A 21,279-nucleotide genomic window follows, 5' to 3' on the forward strand; every position below is an offset into this window, starting at 1 on the left:
CAGTTAGAAAAAACTGGCTGTCAAATTAGGCAGAATGAATGAAAATCATTTAATTGGTCTCTTGAAGCTTCAAAAGATTTAGATAAATGGGTTAACCTGTGATGTAGTTTAGGTATCATCAACCCAGTTTTTTGAAGTATTAAAAATGGCTGTCCTTATTTTAAAAGTGGGGAGGTCATTTGAAAGTTGACTTGTCAAGGATCAATGTAAATTTTAACTGCCTCCATGGCAAAATTTGGATCCAGCTGTTGTTTTATAAATAATTTTTCTTATGACTAAAAGGTCTCTGTTTCTGTTCATGTATGTCTATATATATGTTATAAATGTGGGATAAATTTCTACTTCTGGATGGTATTGTTAAAATTAATTCAAAGGCAAGTGCTTGTAAGAATTAGGTTTTCCAAAATTTGCAGAAATATAGAAAATAACTCAAAAGCTTTTCAAATTCATGTGATTTAAGATTCATCCTTAGTAAATAAAAGCTAGCTTAAGTAAAACAGACATTTCTTTATTTTGCCTGGGTTTTACAAAAATATGTCCATGATAATTACTGAGTTTGATGTGTACGAATTATGTTTCTAGAGGTTATAAAATGTTTTCCTTAATCTGTCAAACTAAAGAATGGTAATTATTTACTTCTTAGTTTTCATTAGAAATTGAGGTTTTAAGGGTTAAACGCTCAATACGTGTGGGGACAACTTGTCACTGTTTTATAAGGGCCGTTGGAACAACTTAAAAGATTTGGAATTGCAGGGGAAGCAATGTGAAATAAGCGGTATTTTATGGTTGTAAATTAATCAAATAATCAAGGCTACGGGAAACCCAAGATGGGCACCTGGTTCTTTTCCCAGCTCCCCGGCGTTCCCCACTTTTCAGTGTCTATATTGCTTCATGCATCACGGTGCCTTTAAGCTAATCTTAAATTAGACAAAGGAACTTATGAGTTGACATTATTGAAAGGGGACACCTTACAACATTGCCAAGTTAAAAGAGATGTATAATTTGTGGCTTGTATAAATGTTATATGAGATGTCAAGTACAGAAAAACGAGAAAGAAGGCAAAACTCGGATCACGATGGTTCACAGGGTGGAAATGATCCAGAGTGTTTTTTCACAATGAAGGCCATAAAACCTGACTGCTTTCCATTTACCTGCCCTTCTCTTTTGGGGCAGTTTTGATCTCTACTCACATCCCATGATTAGGGTATTGCCCTATCCCCAGTGGTCCATCAGTTCAACGAGACTCCGTCAGTACTGAGACTTCCTAGGAATGAATCTACCTAGTGCTGTGAGACCACACTATCTGACCAAAAGGTTGGCCGAAAATGCATCCTTTGGATTGATTTATGACTAGAAGAGGGAATTGTGAATGAAAAAGGAATTTTTCTAAATTCCTGAATGGGCAGGTCATGGTAGGTAGTCACATGCCAGGCCTCTAACTTCTTTAGTGAAAGATTTTTGAGCCAGCCTTGTCCTTTGTTTCTGCATGTGTAGGTTAACACACCTTCCAAGTGCTGGAAGTAATACCCCTTGAAGGAAGCACATAATCTTGTAACACAATTTTCGCTTTGCTTTCTCCCACCCTCATATAATCTTCCTTAATTTCAAATACATAAAAGAAATTGTAAAACTTATTCTCTAGAGCATTTGAGATCTTATTTCCCAGCATATGTTGTCAGTTCAGCCCAAATAAATTCTTAAATAAAAATTCTTTATAGGTTTGGATGTTTCTTACGTTGAGTTTTTTTTTTTTAAGTCTGTTTTTTTTTGGATATAAGTTTAGCCATCCTGCTTTTTTTTTTTTTTTTTTGATTACTATTTTCTTGAAATACCTTTCTTATTTCTTTACTCTTTCTATGTGTTATCCGGAAGACTAAAGTGAGTCTCTTGTAGGTGGCATATTGTTGGGTCTTATAATTTTTTAATCTGTGTAGCCAGGCTGTGTCTTTTGATGGGTAAATTTAAACCATTTATGTTTAAGGCAATTGTTCATAGGTAAGGATTTACTCTTGCCATTTTATTGTTTTCTAGCTGTTTCGTAGTTCTATTTTTCCTTGTTTCTTACCTTACTGTCTTTGTGTTTTGATGTGTTTTGGTACTAGTGTGCCTTGACTTATCATGTTCTTTGGTATAATTACTGTAGGGGTTTTCTCTATGGCTACCTGGAGGCTTACATAGAGTATCTTAAAATTATAACCCTTTTTAAAGTTGATAACTTCAATAGCATTCCTAGGCTTTACACTTTTACTTCTCCCCCTCACGATTTAGGTTATCAGTGTTACAGTTTATATATTTTTATATTGCGTAACCAGTAACAGATTATTGTAGCTATGGTTATTTTTACTACATTTATTTTTCGACTTTTAAACGAGAGTTTTAGGTAAATTATACACCATTATATTTAGAACTAACTGTGACTGTATGGTAACCATTGCCAGTGAGTTTTACACTAAACTTCTTATGTTTTTATGATGTTAATTAACATCCTTTTACTTCCACTCGAGGAACTCTTAGCATTTCTTGTAAGAGATCTAGTGGTGATGAACTCCCTCAGCTTTTGCTTGCTTTGGGAATGTCTTTGTCTCCTTCATTTATGGACAGCTTTGTCATGTGTAGAATTCTTAGTTGATTTTTTTTTTCTTTCCATATTTTGCATGTATTATCCCATTCTCTGGCCTGAAAAGTTTCTGTTGAGAAATTCACTCATAGTCTTATGGGGGTTCCCTTGTATATAACTTCTCTTTTTTCGCTATCTGCTTTCAGAATTCTGTGTCTTTGGGCAATTTAATGTATTATCTTTCTTCTCCTTCTGGATTTCCATAATGCAGATACTTTATTTCGGTTGTCTCCCATAAGTTCTATAGGCTTTCTTCACTTATTGTCATTCTTTTTCTCTTTTGCTCCTCTGATTGGATAATTTCATATGTTCTGATTTCTAGATCATTGATTCTTTCTTCTACGTGGTCAAATTTACTTTTGGAACTTCCTCTTGAATTCTTCAGTCATTGTATTTTTCAGCTCTAGAATTTTTTTTTTTTGAGGGTTTCATGAACTGTTCATGAACTGTTTTCCTAATTTTTAGTTGTCTGTGTGTTTTTATAGTTCGCTAACCTCTTTAAGAGGACTATTTTGAATTTTTTGTTCAACAGCTCATAGATCTTCATTTTGGTGTCAGGATTACCTGATATTTCATGGTCCTTGATTCCCTACGTTGGTATCATCTTTGAACAGTTTCTTCTTCCAGACTTCACAGATTCACTTTGGCGGAGATGGTTTTTCACCAGTCAGCTCAGTTTGGGTTTCTGCCGTGTCTGCTGGTAGTATTCTTGGACAGGTTGGGGGTTGCTCGCACTACTTTTGTGGAAGGCTACTGCCCAAGCTTTGAGATCAGGGGTCAGGAGGTACTGCTGGCTGAGAACAGTTGGATAGGACTACTAGGATTCAAACCCTTTGCTCCTCAGGGAGACGCTCTGGGTTTTGAGTTCTCTTCATTGTGGGTTACAGTGCCAGGAGTGGGTTTACAGCAGGATTGTTGTGTCTGAGCCTTACTCACCTGCTTCAATGTGGGGTTTTTCTTGTTCACTCAATGTATAGGAATCACTCAGCTAGTTTTTGGGTATTTTTAGAGGAAACCTTAACATTTGTAGCTGTAGATTTGGTGTGACCATGGGAGGAGGTGAGTTCAGGGTCCTCCTAAATTATCTTGAACTGGCTTCCTTTTCACGGCTAAATAATATACATTATAAGTATACATATTTTATCACTTATTGATAGACATTTGGTTTGTTTCCTCCTTTTGGCTATTGTTAATAGGGCTGCTATGAACATTTGTGTATGAGTATTTGAGTACATGTTTTCAATTTGGAGATATGTACAAATAAGAATTTGTATATATATATATATGAGTTTTGTTGTTGTCATATAATTGTTTGACTTATTGAGGAACTGCCAAACTGTTTTGCATAGTAGTTATACCATTTTACATCCCCAGCAGCAATGTTTGAGGATTCCAACTCCTTCATTTGCTAGCCAACACTCCTTACTTTTTTTTTTTTAATAGTCATCCTAGTGGGTGTGAAGTGGTGTCGAATTGTGTTTGATCTGCATTTCCCTAATGACTAGTGAGCTGAGACTATTTTCAGGTGCTAATTGGCTGTTTATAGATCTTTGGAGAAATGTCTATTCAAGTGAAGAAAGTCCTTTTTACCATGTTTATGTCTAATGGTCCCAGCCTCCACTTCTCCCTAGATAAGCTTTGTTTTGCTCTTGTGTCTTGGCAGGACTCTTTGTACTCATAAATGCACCATAAGTTTTATTGTAGCCATAACTTTCTAAGATTCTGACAGGATTTTTTAGTTTCATTCACATCATATAAAGCCACCAACTGTTAAAATGCACTTAGATTCCATTAGGGTACATTTTGCTATCACATTGGAATCTCTTAGGAACTGTTTTATCCCTCTCGGATATCATTACTGGGCAGTTTCTGGTACTGAACATCAGTAAGAACCTTTAGGCGGTCGTCTTTGGTTAAAAACATTTATTTCTCAATTTACATACATTAGTATATCCCAGGGTAAAAAAAAGGCCTCTATTTTTTTTTTCCTATAGAGCATCTCCCAGGTCTGCTCGGACTTTTTCTCATATCACTTCTACTGCAGAAGCTCATCTGTCCTGTCTCCGCACACCCCATTTTGAAAGGGTTGCCCCTATGTAGACATGAAATTCAGCTGTGGAATAGCAAAGAGGGGGGTACTGTTTTCCCACTTTAAAAAGCACCCCCAGACTGATACTCTCTCATCTCCTGCTGCTAATTATGTTTCCCAAAGAAGTCTCTGTCTTCCTACAGAGAAGCACTTCCTCTGTGGCATAGTCACATTTGCCTAGTAGGGTCACAGCTTTCCTTACTGTCCCAGGAGCTGACAGTCTGTCCTGCAGCCAGATCAGCAGACTCAACCCTCCCCTCGCCAGCCTGAAGCCTCAGGCCTCCTATGTCCTCCTTACCTGCTCTCTGGCCCTTCCATGACCTAATTCCCCTTTGCTCATTTTAATACCAACTCTGTACTGTGTATTTCTGGACTCGCCTGCTCACTTCCCAGCCCCTGCTTTCAGTCAGGGGTTACCTTTGCTCTTATTCTGGCTCCAAAAAGGTTGATGTCATTTGAAAACATTGTCCCTTATCTAAGTACCCTAAGATGCACCCTCCCCGGACACATTAATACCAACTATAAATCTATGCCATCTGCCTTTAAAGTCTGATCACTCATTCTCAGTCACTTCTCCCCTGACACATGGTTCCTTGCCCCTAACTTTATTTCTCACCATCAGAGCACTGCCAAGTTCCTTTAGAAACCTTGCCAGCCTAGGTTCTTACATCGTATATACAACTGTAAAATAAACAACCTAACTTAGAGGATATTTTAAAAGATTATACTTTCCAAAGATTTTACTAAAGTATTTATTTTTTAAACAAAAATATACATCAAATCTCAGATTTACAGAATGTAGAAATAATTTATCCAAAGCAATTTGCATTTTAAAATTGTTAATATTGCACCCAGCAATGTAAGTCTTTGACACATTTGCATTGTCGACCTTTCCCACAATTCGCAAAACGGAGAGAAATCTGAACCTGAATTACACAAGCTAACTTTTCTTTACGCACACACACACAAACACGAACACGTACAATTTTTTTTTATTTACAAGACAAAGTTGTAAACTTTCAGAAATTTGCTTCCATAAAGAGCCATACATTCTTTTATTATACCTAGAAAATGAACTATATACATTCTGAGATTTCCTAGTAGGAATTCAGTGGGACAAATTATTGTGAACATAAGCAGCCTAGTGGTAAAGAAGAGAATTCTTGAAAACACTTCTATATCTTCACTAAAGTACAGAAATTACGTGCAAGATGTAGAATGAGAAAAGCCTCTGGAAAAATAACTCTGGCCTCAGTCTTAGAAATGTGGCTACCGACAACAGCCTTTCTCTCAAGACGTAACTCAAGTGAAAAAGAGTGTGAGGTCTCAGTTCAAATCCTTTAAAAATACTTTACATACAGGCAGGCACGAGGTTTGCTTTTCAAAAGAAAGCTTTGCAAAATATTCTGCAATTTATCACTGATATCCTCAGTTTTTAAAATTTTTTAAGTGCATTTTTTCTGAAAGTAGGTGATAAACTCACCTGATACTACGTGAAGTGTCTAAAAGAATATTTGATAGTAAGAATAAACATATGTAATGTGCTGTTTTAACCTCATAGTAAACGAAAAGACTGAAACCTTATACTTATGAAATTTGAAGTAATATTCCTTGATTGAATTGAATTATTAAACCAATATGAGTGTGAAACCATGCAGCGCATCGTCAGCTCTGGAAAATGTGTCAGACCTCCTAGCTTCCAGGTGATGGCCATTGACGAATCTTTTGTCCTCAACATTATAAATAAAAGATCTTTGTTAGAAGATGGCCTGTTAGAAAACAAGGAGCCTCTGGGAAGTTCTCGCTGAAGATCCCAGACTGGAAAATCTGGTTGTAATTTTACAATGCACTACCATTTCAATTGAAATATAAGACGTTTTCCAATTCTGTGGTCCCAGGTTGAGACTGGGTTAAAATGTTCCCTTTGAGTCATGATGAACTTAAACAGTTGAGTAACAGGACTTTTTAAAAAGGCATTCTTGGCTTTGCTGTTGCTTAATAGTCCAGCCCAAGTCGTTTGTTACCAAGGTTATGTCTTCAACATCCTCGTGACGAATTTGATGCTTAAAAAATGGTCCTGAGAGTTCCATTAAAAAAAAAAAAAAGACATTGTCTTCGTGTGATCAGCTCTCCACCGTCCGCCGGTACTCCGCGGTCCCGTCCGCTATGATCGCGTCCAGCGGCGAGCGCTTCTTGCGGATGCTGCGCCCCGAGGAGATGAGGTCCGCGTAGCCGCGCTGGTGCGAGAACGCGTAGGCCGAGCGCCGCGAGGACACGCCGCGGCGGAACACGTTCTGCCGCCGCTTCCACTGCTCCTCCGCTTTCAGCCGCTTGCGATGCTTCTGAATCTACGGGAGGGAGAGAGAGGGGACCGGGCTGGAGAGCACTGGCCGGCCGAGGGAGCGGACGCGACGGCCTGGGGCGGCAGCGGAGGTGGGCGGGAGCACGCGGGAGTGCGGCCCCGACGCCGGGCTTCCCCGCACCTTTCTGCGGTGGGCATCTCTGTCCCCATTTTATAGGTGAGGAAATGGAGAGAGGGCGCTTAGGGGAGGCTCCCCAGGTCTCGAAGGCAGGAAATGGGGAACCTCAGCTTTGAAGAAGTTCACTCTTTCCGTTCCTAGATCAGACTGGTTCAGGTTCAGGAGAAAATTTCCCTCGCTGCTGCTGCGCACACTGTCAGTGGAAAAGGGGGCTCCAGGGGGCCCTGCAGCCGGCCTGTCTGGCATCTACTCTCGCCTTTTTCCTGATGGAAACTGAGTGTTTTAGGTCCCTCCTCTCCCCACCATACAGCCACATTCCTCCTGGGACGGGGACAGGGACACCGTCCCAGGGGTGGGACTCATCGATTTCCCTTGCTCAGTACTAGGCCAGGAATGGGCGTGTGACCTAATTCTGGCTCAGGAGACCAGGGGGAGTGTGCTGGGCCCTTCCATGCAAGGTGTAGAGGCTCCTAAGAGAAAACGATAGTATAATCAAGTCATGTATCTCCCTGGGGACATTGACATGTCAGGAAGCCATGCCTGGAACCACTGTAGAGCCATCATTCAATAACTCATTCAAGATGAAGCTGATAATGAAGATAGCAGAGAGAAGAGAAGGAAAGAACCCCCTCCCATTTTGATAGTAAGTTGCTCATCAACAGAGCTCGAAGTCTGCTGATTATTATGTGGGTTGACACGACACATTAGTGGTGAACCATTCTGAGCCACAGCTTTCTGCTGCTACAAGAAGTGACAGTTTTTCTTAAATGAAGGAAAAAAAAACCCCAACCTATTTTCATGGCAAAATGTTAATAGTATAACTGTTAGGTTGAGAGGACAGATATATGAGGGTTCTATACTACTCTCCCTCTTTGTGTTTGATAATTTTGGGGACAAAAGTCCAACAAAAATGACAGTCCCAAAGGACTTATTTGCAAGATGGAGTTAAAGAGAACAGTTATAAAACACGTTCATACCAGATTTCCCAAGAACTTAGATTTTGCAGGAGAGCTGCTTTTGGAAAATGCTTTTTTGATTTCTGTGAGGGGCACTCAGAGATAGGAGCGGGATTATTTTTTCTGTACCTTATCACTTTCTGATGGCCAGATGGTCATTGACAAGAAACGGATGGCAACCACTGGCAGTAAGCACACTGCCACCGTCAGAATGATGGTCAGCCAAATGTATGGCTGTCTCAGAGCATTCGAAGCTGTGCCTGTAAGAAACATGGAGATTGGATCACAGTGGTCCTTTCATTCTAAGGCTTAGTCCCTATTCCATAATCCATAAATGGATTCTCTGCAGTAAAGTTTTACAAAACATCCCATCACTGCTCAAGAAATGAACATTTTAAAATCAGATTAGCAAAGCAAAATTTGGAAGGTAAATTCTTTGGAACAAAGCAAATGTGCATAAGCAAGCAAAAAAAAAAAAGCATTTGTTGACATTGCGCTGATTAAAAATGCAAACTTAGGCAATCTGTACTTCATCTTTTAAAGAACTTAAAAAAGCCCTCTGCAGTTTATAGTTTCCGTTTGAAACTTCAGATATTAACAACTGACACTGCCACTTGTGTTATAGGCCTTTTACTAGGCGTTTTATACAGATTGTGCCATTTAATCAGTTCGGAGAAATGAGTATTCTCCTCTTTACCATGGAAGGAAGTTGAGTCATGGAGAAGGAATTTGCCCCATGGTAAGAGAAATAGCTATGGCAACTTCTGAATGTTCAGACCCACATCTGTCTGATGAGAGCCGGGCCATTTTTCCACTGCAGTACAGCTTCTCGATTTTTATGTCAGAGGAAATAATAATTCAGTTCTATAACACAATCAGGTCATCATGTATACAAATCAATTTTAATACTAGAGCCCAATTTGTCAATATTCTCTGTACTTATACCGTAAGTTTCTAAAAATAGTAGTCTTTTTTTAAATGTCATTTTTACACTGCTAAATAAGGATGGGTTTACAAACCACTCACTATGAGAAGAAGTCACTGGGTGCTAAAAATATTAAACGGTAAAGAGAAAACACAATGATAAAAAAATGAGCTCAATCCCACGAGGAAAAGGGTTACCATAGCAACTGTCTTTTACAAGCCAACAACTGAATGTAAAAAAGAAAAGCTAATCTTTTATAGGGAAACAAGTTTATAGGATTTTTTTTTTAACATTGTGAATCTAAGCTACTCTATTCAAAGTGAGTTCATAAATTCCAATCCATGATATTTTACAATAATATTTATGACACCAGCTCAGATTCAGTCTAGCATTTGTCAGTTTTCATATATTTTATACAGTTGTAAACTATTTTGTTTTTATAAGTTTATTTATTGCTCTCTCTATATATTTACAATGATATAGCCCACTTTTGAGTTCTAGAACTCTATCATATGAGATTCATACTTTGATTAGCTAAGTTGATATTCTTAGGTCTTTGGGTTATTTTCGTTTTTGAAAAACAATTAGAGATGTTGAACTACAATCTTGGTACAGATAACCTTTCCAAAATTTAGTGTGTTGTTATCTTAGCGTGTTTCCCCCAAGTCGAAGTACTGGTCAGAATGTACAAAATTTTATAGTTCATTGTGTACTTCCAGATAGTGTTTTGGAACTACTAAACTATATGATAGTGCTCCCAGCAATACATGTATTCTAAATTTCCCAATAACCTACCAATGTTAGGTTTTACGGGGGAGGGAGGCAGGGAGCTTTGATCTGACTTAACAGGTGTACAATTATATCTTGAGTTTAATTTGCTTTCCCCCATCACGTTACCACCCCTCAAACCCACCGCCACCAGGCGGTTTCCATGCAGGCCATTAATTTAACTAGCCCTAATTTACAGTTTATTTTTATTTACCCAGATGTTATATTAGACTCTGATATTTTTCTGTACATTTATTTTTGGAATTTAGAAGATACCAACCTGTAAATTGAAATGCAGATGGAAAGAGAACGTGTATCCCAGCACTATGAAAGTCAAACATGATGCCAAAATAAAGCGCAATGCTTCCAAATATTGAAAAAGCATTGACAAAAGTCCAATAGGAAGTATCCAGGCCAATCTGTTGGGAAACCAGAGAAAAATGAGCACTCACTTTGGGGAGTTAGCAAGAAATAAAAAGGATCTAAGGATTCTGAAAACAGAATTGAGCAATTTAGGCAGGATTTGGCTTGAGTACTGAACAATCAGAAACTATCCTTGCTCAGGCAAGAAATAGGAAATATGCTTGGTTTTAAGGGGTAGAAACAGCATTCATATTTTATATAGTATCACAGGCTCAGTTAGAGAGAGAGAGGGAGCCAGGTGGATGAGCATGCTGTCCTATGTACAGAAATACAGGTACCAACAGATTTCAATTGAAAACAGGTGACTAAAACCACATACCTGGAAATTGACTGTTATTACGAGAGCAGAAGCAATCGTGACAGCAAAAGATTGGTAGTCTGAAGGTGCCTCTCCATCCTGTCCCACAGTTTGTAGATAAGCTCCGAGAGGTATGAAGAAGAGGATCATCGATGTCAACACCCCATGCAACAAGCTGACGAAGAATCTCTTATAGTTGAATAGTAAGTCTCTTTGTCCCACTATATATAACCCAGGGAATCGGAGGCTCAGTTTGTCACTCACATCCTTAAGGGAAAACACAATTAGAGTGTGTACCGTCCATCAGGAAGCAACTCAGAAATGTTACAACTTATATGGCACAGAGAGTTTTACCTTGTTTTGGGAAGAGAAAAACTAAACAAGTCCTGAATAGTTTCACTGTGCAGAGATCAACCTCATTACCATCTTTTGAAAATTAATCAGAGACAGACTAGGTACAAGTGTATTATTTTACTATTAATGGAACATAAGCGAATCAGTAATGTCAAAAAAATATAGGGAGGCTATTTTTACAACCTCTTGAGAATATATACTTTCTAATTCTTCGGGAAAGTTATTTTCTAAGAATTATTATTAGAATGTGGACTAATTTTGGAATTATACACAAGTTTTGTGAAGTGTTAATGTTCTTTTAAAATGAATGAATTATTGTAGAGACATGCTGTACTGTCAGTGTCTTATCAGGAAAGTCTTAGTGTCCAAAAGGAAGATACTAAACTCTTGCCAACCCGGGCACAGAAATCCTCTTACTATAAGACAAGAAACACAGCAGTTACTCCTGTTGCTCAGGGTTTACTCAGAATGAAGTGAAAACCACTGAAATATTTGCTTTGAACTTCTCTGAGAGGCACGCTCAGTCTGTCCAGAGTGTCCCTGTCAGCACAAGGCTCTCACCTGGTCCAGCAGTCCCATGAGGAGCACGGGCAGGCTGGAGTACAGTACGTTGTAGAGGGTGATGAACCAGTCTTCGTATGCAGTCTGCGGGGAGATTACAGAATTTGTGTCAACCAGGAAATATTGCCAGCCTCCTCGACAGGCATTCAGGTGCCCTCTCAAAGCAGGGATGTCCCCAGGCTGAGTGGGGACTTCTCCTGCCAGGGTAAACACTACCCACCCCCCACCGCCATTCACACCTGAAGAAGGCATGAGTTTATGTCTGTGTAATGGGCAGAATCAAAGACCGTTCCACAGAAACTAATTTTCCCCTTCAATAAGTGGGGGGATGTGCCCCCAAAAGTTTATGAAAAGGAGCCTTCTATTTGAATAAAGCTGGAAATCGAGTCAGTGTTCATCCTTTTTAGGTGCCTTAATTAATGAATTTGAATACATAAAACTAGTTTAAAAGCCCATTAAGCACCACTGAATTTTCATTTATCTTTCAACTTCCAGCATTTCCATTCAAACATTTTGTGAAACGGAATTCGACCGAATGCAATAGATAGATATGCTTCTGAAGGAGGTAAGTGAGGCTGTGCACACACCCATCCTCGGGGCGGGATGGAGGACATGGGCTTCTTCAGCACCAGCAGTCCTGCGGGGAAACAGGAAGAAGGCCCCGACCCTACTGAGGGTTCCTCGCAGCCCATCTCTGAGGCTCCTCTGATGCCACTGGTCTGTGGCATCGCATCAAAGGGGTTCGGACAACCACAGGTGCTGACTTGGGCTCATTTTTTACTAATGGTATTTTTTGTGTCGTATCACTATTTTAACATAGTACGTGTGTCCACCACTCCTGTTTCTGCAAAAATGTAAAGGCACGAAACCCCAAACTAATGAGGACATGGTAATCTATGATCTTCTACAGTTTGTATAATGCCTTTAGCCTTGGTCACAATATAATTTTATACATTCGAAGTTGAACAATTTGTTATCACTATTCTTAATGGCAAGGTAACTTAGAAAAAAAAATATATAAGATGAAGGCAAAGACACAAAAGCCAACAGACCAGGAACAAACTCTACCTTTTTAAAGGCAAAAAATATTTTTAAAGCAGCAGAAACATTTTAGAACAATAATCCATAATCTTAATCTAGGCCTCAGCTATTAGGAGATGGAACACCAAAACTGCAAATCAAATAAATGATGATGATGATGATGATGATGATCATATATTACCTGTGCAGAGTACCCATTGAAGAAGGAGTACCAGAAATGAACCAGAGTAAATGCAAAGTTTTTATAAAAGAAGTAGCGTAGGAACTTGCACATCCTTATATAAGACCACCGGCCGTGCACCAACAGCAGTCTCTGCAGGTATCGGAACTGAGCAAAGGAATAGTCACTCGACATGACAGCTTGCATGCCTTCTTGTCCACTTATTCCAACACCAATGTGGGCAGCTGTGGGACAGAGGGAGAAGATACTGTGAATGATAAGCCTATTTTAAGGCAAAACATTGAGATGATAAAAGTGTTTTCACAGCAGAACAAAAAACATTCATGGGACGATCAATATGAAACCTCTTGCTCCGCGGCACCCCCCACCCCAGCTTCTGAACTCAGAAGTCAGAGGTCACAGTTGCTGAACACAGCAAGCGGTTGGGCCTCCATAAATATTTGTGAAAAGATCTCAGGTGGGTGGGGAATTCCGTTTGGATCCTCCACCCAGCTCATAAGCCATCCTTCCCACCCACAGGATGAGCTCCAGGCACCCGTGTGTACCAGTACGGCTCTCTTCTCTGGCCACAGCTGTCAGCCATGGGCAGATACGTAAACTTCATTTCACCTTACTCTAATTAGAGAGGTGGGAATGCAAATAAAAACCTTGTAGTGCCCTTGCAGCGAGGTTCTCTTTGTGAATTGAGTCTCATAGTTTCAACCCACTTGATACTCGGAAGCAGAGGTGAGTTGAAGCCCACCATCACCTCCCTCTTTGGCATTTCAGCAAACACATGCCATTCTCCAGCTGCCAGATGTTGACAGGCAATTGCAAAGGCTTCTCAAGTGAAAGGCTCTTCAGAGGATCCTCAAAGCTAGAATCTCCTCTAGTGAGTGACCCAGATGTTAGACACTCAGCCTAGAACCTGCTTCTTCAGTCCATCTAGAACTTTTATGACTACTCACTCCCTTATATTATCACTTCCTGCTTAAAGTACCTCAAGGAGTCTGTTTCCTGTCCTGTCTCTGACAGAAAACCCACACTGGGCCATCAGTCTCTTGGCATTTGGAATTAGGACTTGGGCGTGCTTATGTCTGAAACTTTTAACACATAAATTCTTGAGGTGGGGGATGGACGCATTTCTTTCTGAGGGGATCTGAAGGGCAGAGGAAGTAATCTAGAGGGAGAGAGAGGCAGCCACTGGGTTCCTGTTGAAGCGCTAGGTCCTGCCGGGTTCCAGCGTCTTCTAAGGCCTGGCTTCTTGGGCAGCATGAGACATCTTTGTATCTTTTAAAATAATTTTTTTTTTCTTAAGCTAGCTTTAGTTGTTCTCCGACACACATAATCGAAAGAGTTTTAACTAAGATACTATTAAACTTTCAAAGGCTTATTCATGGTCTTCCATGACCTTAGGACACGTTGTTGTTGTCGTCGTTGTTGTTTTGCATGGAGGAAGCTTTCCAGAATGATTAAAAATGAAAGTGATGATTTCATTCGTCCTTCCAATAGTCATCAAGTCACAGATTCAACTTAGAGAATGACAGATTTTATCTAGGTCTTAGAAGCCATGAAAGTGAAGAAGGAAGTGACATTTAGAGAACATGTGTTTGTAGAACACCCCCTATTACTCAGACCCCGAGCCGTGACTGCCAACTCAGCAGAGTTGCCAACTGAAGAGAAGCTCCAAAAATCCTGCTCCATTTGCAAAACACACGGTTTGGCAAATTCAAAATGTAGCGACTTGTCCAAACCTAAGTTTGCAATGACACTTTGTAATTCTAAATAATGGAATAAATTTAATCTCATTCAGTATTTATGGCCTCTCTCAAAACATGTAAGTAGTTCTTATGACCAGTCGTGATTGCCAGACTGCTCTTTCCTGCCAAAGCATGGCCTCCTTTTCCTGAACAAGCAGCAGAAGGAAATGCTGAGGTTCTGTTGGAGCCGAGGAAGAGGGACGGAGGCCGCAGGCCCTGGCATCCAGTCCAGCTCTTCTGCTGAGCAGACCCTGTATGTGAAATGATTCACAGGGTGATTCAAGGCAACCGAACAGATGTACTTCGTAAGGCCACACTGTTTATTTTCCTTAAAATCTAAATATAGGCACCTAGATTTTCCTGAAGTTCCAAATGTGGTTTCAGATGCCTCCCTGGTAGGCTCCTTCGTAATTCCTTAACAATCTGATCATTTCCTCAAGCCTTCCTGCCTCTGTCTCACCCCTCTAACGCTGCTTGTTCATCCTCAGGGTCTTAGACCAAGAAAAACCACACCCACCACCCGGCAGACATCTTTAGGCACAAAAGACGGAGACGGCAGCCTCCGAGAGTCCTTGGATCCTCGTCAGGGGCAAAAATGGTTGGGCTGCAATTCCCTCCACTTGTGTTAGACTGCACTGCTGACAATGACATGTTAGCAAACGGTGAGACTGTTTTTTGACACTTAAATTTCACTCTACTTCTTTATAAACAACTATTTTTTTCCCCTCTGCATAGTGTTCTTGATGCCGTTGAAAGAAATGACAGTTTTTACAAAGTACAAAAAAGCACTAACAATACTTAAAGCGACTGACTTTAGACTTCTTTGTGTGTGTGTGTGTGTGTGTGTTTTTTGTCCCAAATGGATGCTCCATAGGTTATATAGAACCTATATATAACCAGCTACCAAACAACAGAACTTAATGAAATTCTTAAAGACAGCTTAGGAAAAACAAGTCTTCGTAAGGTTATCTGTGTTGACTTTGTGATCCTTTTCACTATCAATTGGTAACATCAAAGGAACAAAAACATATGTGAAGTCTGTCATATAATCGGATGGTAGATCTGCAAGGTGACGTCCATTCCCCAGACATCTGGAAGTCTACATTATAGCTGAATAAAAATAACATCTGAGTTCCTTGCCCTTTTGGCACAGCTAGTTATTTTAAGGGTAAATACTGGAGAATAAACTAGAGCTGCCTACAGAGGAAAGAAAAAGATCTAATTCAGAGCAAGAAATGCCATTTGCATGGTAGGAGGAGCACCTGAAAACAGTGGAGAGGAACTAAACCGGCAGTAGTGACAGACACACGATAAAAGAAGCAAGAAGACGTACATCGCACAGCTGCCTTCTGTTGAGGAAGATAAAGTTGGAATATTCTTAGTATGTATCAAGGAGGAGGAGGAGGAGAGACTCTAAGGAAAGAAAGACAGATGCATGAATTACAAAATAGGCTGAATTAAAACTCTAGCTATACATAATGCATTAAGCCACCCAGCACAACAGGACATGCATATACATGTGTAGTCACATAATAGTTCATCTTATCACAAAGCTATAGGTGACATCGGAGATAATTTTCTTGTTTTCGGATAAGCATAACAAGCCCAAGGCAACACAGCATATTAACAGTAGGATAAGGACAAATATTCAGGTCTTCCTAGTTGGGGCATTTTCATTACAAGATTTTCCTTATATAGGGAGAAAAAAAGAACCAGGATTCAGATGTGTTGATAAGATTGATTCCACATGCTTTAATACTGGTACAATTGTATTTCTGCATGATGGGACTACATTTTTTAATTTGTGGGGACCTAGGGTCCTCCAACCAGCAAAAGGACCATTGGCAGTTTTCTAGGGAGGTCAGGAGGATGCTCTGAGATTGCGTTGGAGCTTTGCTTCAATGCCAAATGTGTTATTTTGAGCTCACCCCAGATCTTCTGATGGCGAAGTTCTAAAAGATTTACCAAAGGCAAGAAAAAAGCCCCAGAAAAAGATGCTTAGGGGAGGGAGAATAATATCCTCAAAACAATTACCAGAAGAGGGTTCAATAATGTATACCAAGCTCGGCAGAATTTTTAACAAAACTCACTAAAGAAATATGGGAGGAGAAGCAGAAAGAGAAAAAAAACCTATGAATTTTTAAAAGGAGAAAACACGGAAAAATTTATTCATGTGGAACTCGTCTTCTACTTGACATTCTCCAAGTGGCGCTGTCATGCCTGCTCTCCTACTGGGGCGGACTGTACACTTTTTGAGGGCAGGGTCCCAGGCGTACTCAACATGGTAGGGTGCCGTTCTTAAATGTCTGCATCATGAAAACCTAGGTAATGAAATCTGAAAAACTACCCTCGGAAACGTGCCCGCCATATCTCTAGCAGTTCAGATTGCGTTGGCTGCGTGCGCAAGACTCACTTTTGATCATGTTCACGTCGTTGGCCCCGTCCCCGATCGCCAGCGTGATGGCTTTCTTGTACCTCTTCACCAGGTCCACCACCATCGCCTTCTGCTTGGGCGTGACTCGGCAGCAGATCACGGCGCTGCACTCGCAGGCGAGGTCAACGAAGTTCTTCTGCCGCTGTTCTTTCTTAGCTTCCAGCCTCCTTTTGCTTTGCGTCCGAATTCGTCTTTCTTCTTCTGTCCTTGGGAACTTCAGCTTCAGAATCTTACTTGTCTTGGTCTTTTTCTCTAGAAGGATTTCATTCTGTGACATCAGAGAGGGAAAGGATCGCAGCCATTTTAGTTTTTTTGCATCGAGAGTACCGTTCCCAAGATTTTGACAATGTGAAGGCTAATTCTCGGATTATATTGTTGATTATATTGCTCTCATTATAAAACATACTGTCAAAATTTAGAAAATACAAAGTACAAAGAAGAAAATTTAAGTAGCCACTAACTGATAAAGCAGGTGTATAACCACTGTTACCACTTTGGCATAATTTCTTTCATATAACGTTAAGTCTTAAAACGTGGGAAACCGCACTTTCATTTATGGGCTAGATGGTTTTTAGGTTGGCAGTTCACATGAAAAGCCATCTAAAATTGGTCCATAATGAACTGCTTTAGTTTGAGACACAAAGGCACATACATGTACGTTCATGTTACGTACCAGCCAAGAACCGGTGATGATTAAGGCGCGGTTCCCACTGGATGGAAAAAAGGATTCCTGCACCGGGGGTACAAATTTTGCATAGACTCCACCTCTGTTCCTCTGGTTTTCCATCCTCGTGTTAAGAAGAGCACTGGGGGAAAAGGAATTGAAATGTTTAAAGAGCAAGACCATGAACAGGGCCTGGACTGGGAGGTAATTTTGACATATAATCTTTTTTCAATTGTAATGAAAACGCAACATAAAAATTTTCGTCTTAACTATTTCGAACTGTACAGTTTGGTAGTATTAAGTATATTCACACTGTTTTATAACCAATCTCCAGAACTTTGCCGCCTTCAAAATGGAAACTCTGTACCCATTAAGTAACTCCTTATTTGCCCCATGCCCAGCCTCTGAGACCCACTGCTCCCTCCAATTTTTCTTCCTGTGAATGTGATCACTCTAGATAACCTATATACGTGGCATCATACAGTACTTGTGTTTTGTGACTGGCTTATTTCACTTAGCATAATGTCCCCAAGGTATATTCATGTTGTAGCATGTAACAGAATCCCCTTCTCTTTTAAGGGTGAACAGTATTCCATTGTATGGATAAGACATATTTTGTTGATTCATTCATCCACTGATGGGCATTTGGCTTGCTTCTACCTTTGGCTGTTGGGAATAGTGCTGCTATAAACATGGGTGTGCAAATATTCTCTTCGAGTCCCTGCTTTCCATTCTTTGGGATCATACCCAAAAGTGGGATTGCTGGATCATATGACAACTTTATTTTTAATTTTTCTGAGGAACCACCACACTGTTTTCCGTAGCGGCTACACCATGTCACCTCCCACCAGCAGTGCACAGAAGTCGCAATGGCTCCACGTCCTTGCCCCAGTTAGTTATATCTGATTTTTTGAGAGTAGCCATCCTAATGGATGTGAGGTGATATCTTACTGTGGTTTTAATTTGTGCTTCCCTAATGATTAGTGATATTGAGCATTGTTTCATATGCTCGTTGGCCAATGCTGTATCCTCTTTTTGGAGAAATGGCCATTCACGTCCTTTGCCCATTTTTTAATGGGCGACATGTAATCTCACTAAGCCTTAATTCCTCCACCATGGGGACATCGCATTCTTGTTGTTTCATTATTTGCCAAAACAGCTAAAAGAAGGTACAATTGAAAATGTGTTCACAAGCAACGGAAGGCAGGCCATCTTAATCTGAATTAGAATGCACTGGGGTGAACCCCACTGCACTATAGGCTATTGTTTAGCAAAAAAGAAGCTTATTTCCACATAAAGTTATGTCTGCCTTTGAGAAATGCTCAGTGCTTTATATCAACACATTATTGAGAAGAGCACATATAACACATTCACGTGGTAGAAAAATGAGTCATGGGATTTTGGAGTGGAAGGGACTGTAAATATCCAATCTCTTCATGTTACAAGTAAGGAATTCCAGTCTGACAGAGATGATGCGATTTCCCTATAGCAAGTTGTTGGGGAAAATGGGATGAAGACTCTGGCTACTACTGATTTTGTTTGTCTAATTTAGCAGAGTGCCTAATATACTGGAAGGGCTCCCCAAAGCTCTATCATCATCATTAGAAAGAAGACTAATAACAAGCATCAGCTCCCTCATCATCTCACCAGAGGAGGCAAATGTATATGTTAACAGCTTAATTTGGCCTTGTGACAGCCTGAGGGACGACGCATCATTAAGAAATCTTGAGAGATGAAAGTATCTGCCAAGCCAGTGGCAAACACATCCTGGTAACCGTGTGCAGCACGTTTCTAGCTTATACACGACAGGGCTTTCTCCCTATATATTTCCAGGTCTGCTGCAACTCTGATTTAGGGCTAACTCGTGTTTCACCGTAAGCTAAGCATGGAAATTCAGGCCTGAAAATCAAGACCAGACTATCGATGTAACCCACCCAAACATTTCTTTTCAGGCATAAATTGTGGGTTTTTCTGTTTTCCTTTCAAAAGGTAAAATCCCTAGAAAAGACAATGCAAGAATACAATTTGTATTAATTTTAGTGGTGTCGCAGGCTCACTTCTCTTTATCAGCAGACAAGCGCTGGGGACTTCTAAGGAACGGAGAAAAACGCCCTTGAAAGGGCAGATAAAGCCCCTAGTTTCCCTGCCATGTGAGGCCATGCTACAGCCATGATGATGTAGAGCTTCCCATTCTCTTGCTTCGCTTAAACGTGAGGAAACTGTCTGAAGTGACACTCTAGCTTCCGTTTCTCCTGGTCCGCTGTGTCTGCCGCCCCTAGTCGCCTTTATAAAAGTGAGGCGTTCCGTATTCCCATCCTGCGAGCCCTGTACTTACTTTATATCCTCCCCATAGCAGATGGTGGTGTCTTCTGTCAGAAGTTCACAAGCAAATCCTATATTTTCAGCAGTTTCTACAACAGAAAAAAAAGTGAATTTAATAATTGACTTTAGTAATGATGATTTTTTTCAATTAATGAAATAGCCAGGCTGAATTAAATATGCTGGCTTTTTTTTTTTTTAATATAGCAATGTACAGAAATCACATAGAGAAAAAAATTCCTTTGTAATAAAAAGTGTAAGTCGAAATCTGGTTTGAGGTGTTTTCAATAATAAAATGTGCTGTGTTATCAAGTACATCAACTGGTTATTTAATATATGTTAAGAAAACATTTACTAAACACATTCAGTTAATGTGATTTTAATTATGTTACAGAAGGAAAAAAAATTTGTTCGTTTCCATCAGCCTTCATGTGAGGCTCCTACTGGAGATCTTCCCCCCTTTTCTGTCGTCGCCCCTTGGTATTCGTTTATGCTCAGGGCTGTGCTCCCTGTAGCTTATCAGTGTGTGGAATCCACTGACGTTACAGCAAGAGAAAGTATCTGGTCTCCCGTGGGACACCAGTGGAGTAATGTCAACGCCAAACAACAATGAATTACCCTTTTTGTCTCCGGTAAGCACCCAGATCTTAATGTCAGCTTTTGCCAGTTTTGAGATGGTTTCTGGGACTCCATCCTGTAGCTTGTCTTCAATAGCTGTAGCTCCTAAAAGCTGGAATGCACATTAAAAAGAAGAAGAAGAAAAAAGAATGAGCAAATAAGCCAAAAATATTCTGTTATTGCAGACTGCCAATCTGCAGAAAAAAAGGCGGCTAATTCTATGCCCCAGTTGGTGCTCTACTGGGGCCGATGGCCAGCGCCGACGGAAAAGCTCGTCGCGCTTCACACCGCAAACCAAAGCAGCCAAAACCTTTTTTCTTGAAGTAATTTACCAAGACAAAATATAAGTACAAAATCAAGTATATTAAAAATACACTTTTATTGGACATAAGCTGATTCTTGCTAAAAGTATTTCTTGTTGAACATTTCCCATTAAACTCTAGGTGCAGTGAGTATTAAATTCTGAAAAATTTCATTTACAAATAGTTTATTGTCCTTCTTCAAAATTTTACAAAATGTATATCATTTCAGTAGTTTTCGCAATGTACCATGTAGATGCTGGCTTGTTATTGTATGATAATCATAATTTTAATAAATGATATAGAAATAACAGAATCAGAATAGGACCTCTTTTAATGTTTGCTGCCTTTTGTTTCACATAGTGGCGACTTGTTTTGCTTGCCGAACAAAAGAAATTCAAGCAACCTAGTTCCCTTATACCAACTCCAAATGCTGAAGATAGAATTATCTTTCAAGCATGAGATCGAAATGTAATAAAAGTTAATAAAATTTTGAATTCTGTTTCGGATATC

General features: G+C 40.0%; 1 protein-coding gene and 1 long non-coding RNA gene across 7 annotated transcripts in view; one reads left to right on the forward strand and one right to left on the reverse strand.

Moving 5' to 3' along the window:
• LOC107502185 overlaps positions 1-21,271 on the forward strand; it is a 29,140-nt gene extending 7,869 nt beyond the window's left edge. The window contains exons 4-6 of one of the 6 annotated variants that reach the window (XR_004953745.1): positions 10,667-10,759; positions 11,967-15,094; positions 20,244-21,271. This is a non-coding gene — a long non-coding RNA (uncharacterized LOC107502185). Of the gene's footprint in view, positions 1-10,666; positions 10,760-11,966; positions 18,238-19,082; positions 19,956-20,243 lie in introns of those variants that run through there. The other 5 variants (XR_004953746.1, XR_004953747.1, XR_004953744.1 and 2 more) reach the window with 5 other exon arrangements.
• Positions 5,681-21,279, reverse strand: part of ATP8B1 (ATPase phospholipid transporting 8B1) — a 107,954-nt gene continuing 92,355 nt past the window's right edge. Inside the window, exons 19-28 of the mRNA XM_016129160.2 lie at positions 20,468-20,579; positions 19,866-19,941; positions 17,540-17,672; positions 16,846-17,134; positions 12,694-12,917; positions 11,472-11,555; positions 10,578-10,823; positions 10,116-10,254; positions 8,272-8,402; positions 5,681-7,054 (exon numbers count right to left, since the gene is read on the reverse strand). Of these exons, the coding sequence (XP_015984646.2) occupies positions 6,830-7,054; positions 8,272-8,402; positions 10,116-10,254; positions 10,578-10,823; positions 11,472-11,555; positions 12,694-12,917; positions 16,846-17,134; positions 17,540-17,672; positions 19,866-19,941; positions 20,468-20,579 (1,659 nt within the window). The 3' untranslated portion in view covers positions 5,681-6,829. The remainder of the gene's footprint in view (positions 7,055-8,271; positions 8,403-10,115; positions 10,255-10,577; positions 10,824-11,471; positions 11,556-12,693; positions 12,918-16,845; positions 17,135-17,539; positions 17,673-19,865; positions 19,942-20,467; positions 20,580-21,279) is intronic.

Source organism: Rousettus aegyptiacus, unplaced genomic scaffold (assembly GCF_014176215.1).
Source record: "Rousettus aegyptiacus isolate mRouAeg1 unplaced genomic scaffold, mRouAeg1.p scaffold_m13_p_12, whole genome shotgun sequence".
In the NCBI taxonomy this organism is placed as follows: domain Eukaryota; kingdom Metazoa; phylum Chordata; class Mammalia; order Chiroptera; family Pteropodidae; genus Rousettus; species Rousettus aegyptiacus.